The 11,371-nt window shown below is 41.0% G+C and overlaps 1 protein-coding gene across 5 annotated transcripts in view; it reads right to left on the minus strand.

The window, feature by feature from the left end:
- The window catches only part of CPEB2 (cytoplasmic polyadenylation element binding protein 2), an 85,426-nt gene extending 74,200 nt beyond the window's left edge, over nucleotides 1–11,226 (minus strand). For 2 of the 5 annotated variants that reach the window (XM_048848803.2, XM_048848800.2), the window contains exons 1-2: nucleotides 9,987–11,226; nucleotides 6,747–7,028 (exon numbers count right to left, since the gene is read on the minus strand). In XM_048848803.2, coding sequence (XP_048704760.2) covers nucleotides 6,747–7,028; nucleotides 9,987–11,129 — 1,425 coding nt within the window. In that variant the 5' untranslated portion in view covers nucleotides 11,130–11,226. Of the gene's footprint in view, nucleotides 1–6,737; nucleotides 7,029–9,457; nucleotides 9,525–9,986 lie in introns of those variants that run through there. The other 3 variants (XM_048848802.2, XM_048848799.2, XM_048848804.2) reach the window with 2 other exon arrangements.
- Nucleotides 11,227–11,371: the final 145 nt, after the last annotated feature.

Here is an 11,371-nt window from a genome sequence, read left to right on the forward strand (position 1 = left end):
CAATAAACCGTATGTATGTTTCTATTACATTCTGTTAAAGCTTGAATACAATGGGTGATTACCAATAAAGTGAAATGTCCAACTTACAAACAGTACATTTTTAGGAAAGTATTTCTATACATGTACATTGATAGAGGGCTTCCCATCATAATCTTATCAGTTAAGCATATATTATAAAAACATCAAATGTATATCCTAAACTAGAAAAATAAAAATAATTGAAGACTTAAAGACATTAAGAATCCATAAAATAGCTTTTCAATACATATTGAGAAACTGCAACTGTAAAGCCTATGGCTCATTACAGTTTAGCTTTATGGAAATTGGACAGAAGGCTTACAAAAAAGTAGAAACAAAAAATTACCTCAGGAAGGAAAGTAGGTTACCACTACCCACACCACATAAAGTAGCTAACAAATGTAACATTTAGCAGATATCTAGGGGCAGTCATCCTGAGAACACCAAACATGTTTTCAAGTTAAGATCGCATTACTGCATATATTTACAGAAAAGGTCCAACAACAACATGACAGTTCTGCTACCCAACTATACAAGTCATTTTTGCTGAAATATTTACCTACGCAGACATATAGCATTCACTGCATCCACCCCCAAGTGGTCCAGGTTAAGAAAAGACTTTGAAACACTGGAAGCAATCCAGACAGACTACAAAGATGATTAAAGACTTGGCAGGATTGACGCATGAGGAAAGCCTAAAAAAAAAAAAAACCTATGTATGCATAGCGTGGTCAAAATAACTAAAAAGGACAACAAACTAGACATTTCGAGGGTGTCAGCATGAAGGGGGAAGTTGTTCAGGGGTTTAAAAAAATAACTAAGAATAGTTGTTTGAAACTGAGAAAAGCAAAATTTAGACCGATCATCATCAGGAAAAGTTTTCTAACCATCACCTATAAAATAGTCTTTCAAATGCGGCAGTAAAATCTAGTTATTTAAACCTGAAAAAGCTCATAATCTCAGAGAACAATTATGGTTTGGCAATGAGATCGGTTGGACAATATAAAACTTCTTTCATTGCTAACTCTTCGGTAACTAGAATTATAATGTATACACAAAAAGAAAAGAAGTACTTGTGGCACCTTAGAGACTAACAAATTTATTTGAGCATAAGCTTTCGTGAGCTATAGCTCACTTCATCGGTTGCATACATGCATTCATGCAGCCGATGAAGTGAGCTGTAGCTCACGAAAGCTTATGCTCAAATAAATTTGTTAGTCTCATGCAGCCGATGAAGTGAGCTGTAGCTCACGAAAGCTTATGCTCAAATAAATTGGTTAGTCTCTAAGGTGCCACAAGTACTCCTTTTCCTTTTGCGAATACAGACTAACATGGCTGTTACTCTGAAACCTGTCATAATGTATACAGTATTGCTCCATTAGCCTGGTTGACAAACATTCTGCTGTGCAACAAAAGATAGCCCTTACATAAGTTCTTGCATATATGTTAATAAAACAAAGGATTTGGTTTAAATATATTCTTCCAATATTTTATAAACTGCGTAAGTTAAACAACATAGGTATTTTAGTTCAGCAAAAACTTGTTAATACATTTGTGGCTTTAAGTCTAACAGACTTGGTCCATCGATTTTGTTCAGTATTCTGAACATCTATATGCAAGCTTAAAATTAAAATATCGTCCATTCAAAGGCCTTGATCCTGAAATTGACAGCTTGTAGGTGGACTGCTGCATCAAGCAGAGCTGCAGTGAAGGGTTCTCCTTACAGGGCAGCAGTCCATCTGCAAAAGATTGGGGCCTAAATGCACTAGGCCCAGGTAACTGATCTGAAGCGCAGTACAATCTGAATGAAGGCAACTTTTCTCAAAAAAAATAACTGCCTAAAGCTGGGCTCCTAAATCCATGTTTTAAACACCTAAATAAGCTACCTGAATTCTAAAAGTGCTGAAATTTTAACTCTCCCACAGACTTTCATGAGAGCTGCTAGGTGCTCAGCACTTTTAACATGGATTTTATCAAATATTATCAATTACAAATATTGAAAAACTGATATCTTGAGAATCCAAAATTAAGTTACTTGAACAAACTGATAAATTATTCTGTCTCTAGAATATTAAAACAATATTTTAACTTAATATCTGGTGTGAAGAACAACTCAAACTTATCTGAAAACACCTGAAACTGTGCTTTATTTCACTGAATATTTGACATTTTAGACTCTGAATTTTTTTTAAAAAAAAAAAGACTGACAACCAAGGCAACCAGAAGAAGTATCTGCAGTTATTTAGGTTATATCTTACTGTACAGAATCCCAAATTACAGCAATAGGTTTCAGTAGTGAATAAGACAGCTCAGCTTCAAGGACAACTGACACTGTATGCACAGTCCAAACAAACAGGAAGGACAAATCAACGTGAAAGACACCCAGACACGCAATGTATTTCCTGAACTCAAAGATACAGGAACAGAATTCAGATTCATTTTGGCAGAATGAAGTTTTATTTACATTTGTTCTTTCCAAGAGCATACAGACAAACACTATTGACCTTTTAAGAACAAGTACTACACTAGTTTAAAAAAATGTTTGTAAAAAGGTTTTTTAAGAGATTATAAATAAAATAATGTACTATCGATATTCAGATCGAAAATTATAAACATGAAGGCCTTGTTTATATTTAAGTTTCTCTTTTTTAACTATACCAGTAAACAATACTTAAAGCTACAAAAACCCCAATGTAGAGGAGTTTTACTGGTATAGCTTATTCTGGTTTGTCAAAGTAAAATAAACTATGGCGGTATAATGTGCCTTATACCAGTATAACTGTATCTAGGCTAGGGCTTTTACCAGCATAATTTTGCCAGTGTAAGAGCAAAAAAATTACACCCCTTAGAGCCATAGTTATGCCAGTAAAACTTAAGGTCTGGTCTACACTAAAATATTAGATCAACCTAACTACACTGCTCAGGGCCATGAAAGATTTCACACCCTGCACAACAGCTGGGTCGATCTAACCTCCACCACAGATGCAGCTAGGCTGATGGAAAAATTCTTTCATTGACCTAGCTACTGCCTCTTGGAGAGGTAGATTACCTACATCAATAGAAAGCCCTCTTCCATCAATCTAGGAAGTATCCACCCCACAGTGGCACAACTGCAGTACCATAGCTGTACTGCCGTAGTGCAGAGCAGGCCAAAAGGTGGGCTCAATGATGGCCTAACTTTACCACTGGAGTGTTACCTCTAAGGCTAATGTGAGTAGTTAGGCCAAAATTAAGCACTTTTCAAAATCCTATCTTAGCGATGCAATTCACCATTAGTGAATTCAACTTCACTGCAGTCAATGAAGTTCTATCCAGTTTGTGCACATAGGAAACTTATGCCTCAGTCTTATACTTAAAGAATACCAACAGTGAAAAAGTTTGGTCTTCATTCCCCTCCTTTTTGTAAGCTACATGATCAAAACATAACATTTTAATAGTCATTAATATACACACTGTTAACTGAACAGATACTCAATACCAAGCAATATTATGTATTAGAAATAACATCATCAACTCCCTGACCTTGTGTACACTGGGGACATGCTCTTATCTCAGCCACCACTGTAGCTGCAGCAGTGGAGACTCTGAGAATAAAGCAAAGTTTCAGATAAGGAATAAGTTGCAACTGTTCAAATTGTGACTTATCTAGTCTACGCTAGTGGTTTGCACAAGTGCAGCTACATGGGCTACGGCACACCGATGGCTACAATTATAGCAAGTCTCCACTGTAAACAAGGCCTGAAAATTCTTTACAAAAGTGATTTCCAACCTGTGATCCACTAGTGGTCTGCAATGAGCGAGCAAATCTCATGGTGCTGGCTCATAATCATGTTTATATCTAAAAGCAACATGTAAACATGTATTTTAACTATTTCTATATAAACTATTTTAGTAGTTGCGACACAGTGTTGTGATCACAAATAGTAGTGAAAAAGGTCTGCAAATTGTAAATGCGGGAGAACATGGGCAACAAGAGTCTTTACTAAGATTGAGAAACATTGGTTAGGAGGACTACAGGCAGGTTTTATACGTCTGTTCAATATAGTTACGTTTAGCAGATGGCATAAATTTAGTAATATAAAAGCACTGATTCAGCATCTGCTAAAACTGATACTGTATCTTTAAGAATCATCAACCTGAATACCTCAACCTTTTATGGAACGAGGCAAGCACAGTACAAATTAAGTAGACTGATATTTGACTGTGTCACAACTGCCAGCACAAGCCTAGATAGCATCACCATCACCAGTTCTAACTAAACTGAAGTTCAGCTTCTTTTTAACCATTTCATTATGATGCCTAAAATCCATGCATCAGACAACGTAGTGGGGAAGAGACCCCATGTCGGGCAGAATTTAATAAAAATTGAAAATTATGAACACAGTAATTCAATGCATCTTAATAAGGATATAGAAAACATCTATTTAATGTTTCTTGTTTAATATTTAATGTTAATAAAAGTGGTTAACACTGAAAGAGTTCAGATCACACTCTGTCCTTTGACTATTCTTATAAAAGCAAACAAGTGAGATTTAAACACTAGTTTATTACTGGACAAAACAAAATTCTTTGTCTATCATAAAGCAGTTCAGCAGCCAGTTCAATTGTAGGTACTGTATTTAAGTACGTCTATAATTCTGCTTTCAAGTTATGAACACCAAGAACAAAAACATCAGCACAAATTATTATAAATATGGTTGAACTTCAGACACTTTTCTCTATTCTGCTACCTATGATTGTTTAAGTTAATAGAAATTTTATTAGCTTTTTATATGCTATGAGTAAAAAGAAACCAACAAACAAACAAACTTTGTTTAGATCTGAAAACAAGCTGCTTTATATTAGAGGACTTCCTCTAATAGTTTCAGTAAGCTATACATATACACATATACACACACACACACTTATTAGACATATTGAATTATATTTGAAGTATATGCAAGTTTGTTGTGCTTGGCAGGATACGCACTCTAACGTATTGTGGCAATGCTGTTCAAACAGATTAATACAACACTAATATTCCTAACCCAAATCATGAAATTGATTATTTTACAGGTGTCTACTTCAGAATGGGGTTTTTAAAGATATTTCCACTGCAGAACACCGGCTATCTCAAGCTGGCAACTCTATCTTTAATGAGTCAAGTTGTAGTTTGGTATAGAAGTGGCATCCTTTCCATCATCCCACCCAAACAAGCAACAAGAAAATTATACAAACCCTGCTGTTTAAGCCCAGTCAGCAAGCCCATTCAATGAGATAGGACTTTAGAGGATGATAGCAGGATTTCCCATAAAAGAAATGCATTATTGGATGCAATCCCAGCAAACTTCAGAAGCATATGAAATCAATAGTGGCACTAAGTCCAGTATTGTAACTATCAGGCCCCATTTGTAAGTAGAGGTATATGGCTTGTTGAACCAATAGGAAATCCACTCACCGCCAAAATGACAAAAACCAGGAGATCTATGTAAAAATCCCAGACTGAATTTTTTGCTATTATCACAGCTACACTAAAATTAATCTGCTTTTTGACACAAATGCAACTGTTCAAAGTTGAGCGATCAAAATTATGACAAAATAAGACCTAGTTTAGAATAAATACATTCTAAATAAAAGAACATGACAGTCCTATGCAGGGAATAACAAGTATTGTAACTACTCTTTCCTGCAGGTTACCTTATTTTGTTAATATACTAGCCCAAATTACAAGCCCAAGTCAAGACAAAGTACTAAAGTTAAAGAAGACCTAAAGAAGGTGTAAAATAGAAAATTATTCTTAAAGTAATCTGCTGCTTACTTGGAATGGCTAGTTTCTAAGGTAGAAGGATTATCTTAAATGTAGATTCCTTGAAACAAAAAAGTAAATGCATAAGCTGCTATATCACCAACTGAGGTTGGAGCCTGATAGCAAGCGACAGTCCTTGCCCCCAAGAATTTACAAACTAACTAGACAAGACCTGACAGAGGCTCAAGAAAAAAATATCTCCATTTTACAGACAGGAACCTGAGGCATAGAGATTAGATGACTGGCCTAAAGATACATAGGAAGTCTGATGCAAAAATTGAACCCAGATCCCCTCAGTCCAAGACCATTCTTCCTCTTCGCATTTAACATCTCTAAATCAAAGGGCTTCTATGGTCCAGTCATTAAATAACTATGGACGTCCCTCAAGAAGCTGCCAATAGGGAAAAACTAAAACCCATATACAGAGTGGCATTGGCAAGGATGCTAATAAGATGAAAAGGTGAATTTAAAAAAAAAAGAGTCGGAGCTGTCCACAAATACAGTATAAAAAGGTTTGTCCACAAGAACAGTTTGATAAGATCTAAAATTAATCTACATTAAAAACTAAGGGATAAAAGCAGCCCAGATTTAAAAAGGAGCCTTGAGTGTTTTAAATTGACAAATGTTAAAAATGCTCTCTGATAGTTTAAAAAGCATTTCTGCTCCCTTGTTGCTGTGCAAGAGTTGTTTCAGTTTCCTCCTTTTTTCCTCATGTAGTCAGTAAGCAATAATTCTGGCTACTGCTGGCATTTTATATAAACTGGAAAATATTTTGGTTAATTGTCACTTTCAATACACTTGTAACAACAGAAGGTACAACTTTTTCACAAAAATCACCATGAACGTTGTCAGTATCACTTAATATGTTAAACAGATCTATTTGCAATGCTAGACAAAATTAAAGACAAATATTAAGATGTTTCCAGTTACATACCATTCTTACCTGTAAGGGTAAGAGAGTATTACTGTTGTTGTCAGTTCGGAAAACATTATCTTCAATCCATGATTTTGGTGTCAGCGATGGAGTAGAGCGAGTAAATTTAGGGGGAGCTATGACATTACCAGAAAAGGGCTTCTTCAAAGGAGAAATTTGGTTCATAGTTCCTGGAATTCCCATGTTTCCAGTTCTACGATGGTCTCTGCCATGCATTCCTCCCCAGGACATATTTCCTGTGCTCCAGCCACTACTCTGATGGTTGCTCCAGGGCGACTGCTTCAGAAGAGGCTAAAAAAAAAAAAAAAAAAAAAAGATTTGATTAGTTTTTTTTTTTGGGAAACATTCCTAGTTTGCTTGTTACCTCAAAAAACGCTCAGATGGCTTTTGTAAAGAGTACAAAAACTGGGAGTTCCCATTTGCCTATAAACTGACATCCATGGCAAAGGAGAAAACTGAATACAAGTAACCATAAAACAAGACTGCTTTACCAAAATGACTGATTTGCCAAAATGATAAATTAGGATTTTCATTCATTTCTTGGTAGAACATTCCTACAGTTATTTAAATACAATAAAAGCTGCCACACTTTCATTACATAACTAATCTGTCACATAGGCAGGCCCCTTTGATATGTCTCTGTAGACTAGCATTAGATGGTTTCATGAAGGTCACTTGTTTTTTTTGTGAGTAAAGGAGAAAGTAGTGAGTTGCAGGATAAAAAAAATTCATAGGTCATTCTAAAATATTACATAAAGAGGAAAATGTTTTCAAGTAACAAAGACAAAGACTGATTATCCCACAGACTATCTGGATAACCCAAAATTATTTGTTCAAAGTAACTATCCTGGATGTGTATCTAAAAATATAAATGTATTATAATAGCCTTTAAAGGCTACAGCTTGAACTTCTGGTGTAACAAACTAGACCAGATCCTCAGCTGGTGTAAACTGGCATAGCTGTGCAGAAGTCAGCGAACCAAAAAAGTGTTTTGCCCCGCCTGAGGAATCTGGCTTTTTGATTATTTCAGAAAGGGATTGTTTTGATATCCAATGGACTTACTGCTATTATACAAAATAAAATTTACATATTCAGACTAACCCCAGAGAAAAAATGTAAAGATCTTTTCAGGATGAAAATGGGTAAAACACTACTGCTGCCTTCAATACATAATAATCTATTCTAAAAACCAATGTGTGAACTGAAATGGTTGTCATACTACTAAGAGGTGGACCCATTGAACTGTGGTGATAATAAAGAGCTGTGTTTGTCCAGTTAGCAAAATAAAAGTATTTAAAACTTGACTGTTCTTGGAAAGGATTTTTTTAGACACTTTTTGATGAAATAGAGGGTCTATAAATCCAATTCCAATCTGAAATCCAAATGTAACACCTCTATCTCAAAGATAATGTACTTCTAATGACAAATACTAAAAAAGGTTAAATATGATGAGTACTGATGGACCTGTACAGACATAAAAATTAAAAATAATCCTGAAAGTATGTTAAAGCCATTGTGGTCAGATACTCAGACAGATACCCCTGTTCTATATAATTATAGATAATTATGTTGTAAAACTTGAATGCTTTGTGTTGGAATTTTGGGAGAGGCAGGCACTCTATTGAGAAACAAACTTTGGAGATAATGTCAAGTGTTAAAACAGGTCTTTAATCTTGCTAACTATGCTTTCACATCACTGTTTTAGGTTTACTACCTACAACTGACAAAGTCATAACTGGATTATGGCCAGGGAAGTGAGAGGTGAAAAGATTTCCTCACAAATTTTAATGGTAGAGAGAGCTGCTGTCTTATCTCTTAATTGCTTTGGAATTTGTTTAAAAACAGAGCAAACTAAGTGATAAAATTCATGTTAAAAACATGTTCACCACAGATGAACATATAAACAATATACATTTTCTCATAATACAATTTTTGAATGCCAATGACCAAAAAAATAAACACTACTTCATATAATCCCAATCATACCTACCTGGTAAAATGCCACACGGTTTAATACTAGAATTAAGCAGAAATTAAACTATGGGGCCTATATGGTATACTCAGCCATGAAGGGCCTAAAAAACCTTAACATGGTGCAAATGTCACACACTATGTAGGATATGTTAACTGGAGAGAGCAGAACAGCTCCATGGAACAAAATATGACACGTTATCTTATTCTCAACATACAGAACCAGGAAGAAAAGCAACCTTTTTAGCCAATAGGAGATGAGGATTCCATGCCACCCATTAAACTAGTAGGTGCTGTAGGCAGGAGAATTGGGACAATCTGAAATACAGCAGTGAAGCTGCTGTTTGCCTATATCGCCACATACACAAGTAACTCTAAATAAAAGTTATTCATCTTGGCAGTTCTCAGATGAATCAAAAAGCTCACTTAACACCAAACCTGCCTATGCAAGTCAATTTATATGTTCTCAATTTTAAAGTATATTTAAAAAGCAGGGAGGCTAATAGGTCAACAAACATGTTTTCTGGAGGGAAACCTGTCCCTTTTCACATTGAAATTGTGACCTTTTCACTAGTGGTATCAGATGCAATTACAAACAAAACTAAACAAAAAATTGTTGACAGCTAAGGAAAGGACGCCTGTAGACGGCAGCTATAACAACCCAATAAGTATCGATCAAAGTCTGGGGGACATAACTGACACTAAGAATCAATAGGCCTGTCGTATTACTTAATCCGCTTTTTTCTCACCTGACACCTACAGAGTCGAAGAGGCAGAGGGTCGGGAAGAAGGGGGCAGTCAACAGAACTCTAACCCGAACCGAATTAATTTACACCTCTTCCCGCCCCCCCCCCCCCCCCCCGCCCGGGCCACGGGAGCTCTGCGGCACCCCGGCCGGAGGAACGGGGTCCAGATCCCCTCCGCCCACCGAGAGAGCTCTGCAGCGCAGGGAGCGGGAGAGAGCTGGAGAGAAACGGGGCCGAGGCCCCCCGCTCCGCCAAAGGGCGCTCGCTGCAGTACTGAAACCGAGCCTGGGCTGTGGGAGCCCCGCCCTGCTTCCACCAACCGGCTCTAGCCGTGCTGTCCCTGCTGCCGGGTAACTTCAGCCGGGGGGGGGCTCAAATAAAACCTCCGCTGCTTTCACCGCTCGGGGGGGGGGCGGGGAAGGTCCCCGTCCCCCCCGCCCCACTCCCAGGGTCCGAGTGGCTTCCCCAGCGCTCTCCCCCATGCGGAGGGACTCCCCGCTGCCGGCCGCCCCGAAGCTCCCGGGCCCCGCACCTGGTGGTGGTTGTAGGAGTTCCTCTGCTGCAGGAAGGCGGCCGCGGCCGCCGCCGCCTGGTGTTGGTGCTGGAGCTGGGGGCTCACAGGGGATCTCCGGTTCTGCTGCTGCTGCTGAGGTAAATTCATCGGCGGCGGCGGGGCGGCGGCCGAGAAGGGGCTGCTGAAGGGCCCGGCGCAGGGGTTGTGAGGCGACACCGGCGAGAAGCTCTGGAAGAAAGCGGGGTTGATCGAAGACGGGATCCCCGGGTAGAAGCTGGTCTCGGAGTCCGGGCTCGGCGGAGGCATCGCGCTGATCTGGCTCCCGCCGCTGCTGCTGGAGACCGGAGGCTGCTGCGTTTGCGGCGGAGGCGGCGACGAGGTCTGCACCGACCAAGGGGTGCCGAAGCCGGGCAGCGGCGGCGGAGGAGGGGAAGCCGCCGAGGAGGAGCCGCCCCCGCTCTGGTGATGGGGGCTGGGGATCTCCGAGCTCTGCAGGCTGCTGAAGCCGGAGCCGAGCCCGCCGGGCAAGAGGGTCCCGGGGCTGCCCAGCAAGTGGCTGTTCGGGGGGGACTCCATGGGGGGCAACTGGGCTGTAGCCTGCAGGTGAGGAGGAGACGGAGGCGGATTCACACAGGAGGAGACAACCACCCCCACATTGGGGTCCGCTGCTGCCTGTGCCCCCGGGCAGGAAGGGGGGAGCCGCTCGAAGCCCCCCCTCTCTGCGCCGCCCTTCTGCTCGGCTGGGCTGAGCGGCTGGTAGGGCGGATAGTCCCCTGTCTGCGGCTGCTCCGGGGGGTGAGCGCTGAGGAGCTGGCGCGGCTGCCTGTGCTCCTGGTACTTGTCAGCGGGGTGGCTGCAGTGCTGCTGCTGAAGGGGGTGGCGATGATAGTCGGGGTGGTGGTGGTTAGTCAGGGGGTGGCTGCTGCCGAGCTGGGCTGGGCTGCTGAGCTGCTGCTGCTTGAACTCTTTCCTCTTCTGGCTCAGCTGAGGAGCGGGCGGTGGCGGCTGCTGCTTGTTTAAATCCTGGTGGTGGGGGCTGAGACTGGGTTTAAAGTCAGAGGAGGGGTGGCTGAGAGGGGGGTGTCCTGCTGCGGGGCCGCTGCCCAGCCTCTCGCTCCCTGGCTGCTGCTGTGTCACCCCCAGGAGCAGCTCATCCTGCATGTTTTGATGCTACGCAGCAGCCGCCGCCGACAGCAACAGAGAGGGCGGTGGCGACACACCGGACACGCTGCTGAGGGAGGAACCGGTTCGGGTGGGTGAGGAGGGGCAGGACGGAGTGAGGCGCTGCTGCTGCCAGGGAGGAGAAGGACTCGTGTAGGCAGCGCCTCCTACACCAAGCCGTAGATGGGGGCTGCTGCTGCCAGTCGTTGTAGGCAGTGGCTTAAAGATCTGCGAGCCCCGCG

Source organism: Caretta caretta, chromosome 4 (genome assembly GCF_965140235.1).
Source record: "Caretta caretta isolate rCarCar2 chromosome 4, rCarCar1.hap1, whole genome shotgun sequence".
Taxonomy (NCBI): domain Eukaryota; kingdom Metazoa; phylum Chordata; order Testudines; family Cheloniidae; genus Caretta; species Caretta caretta.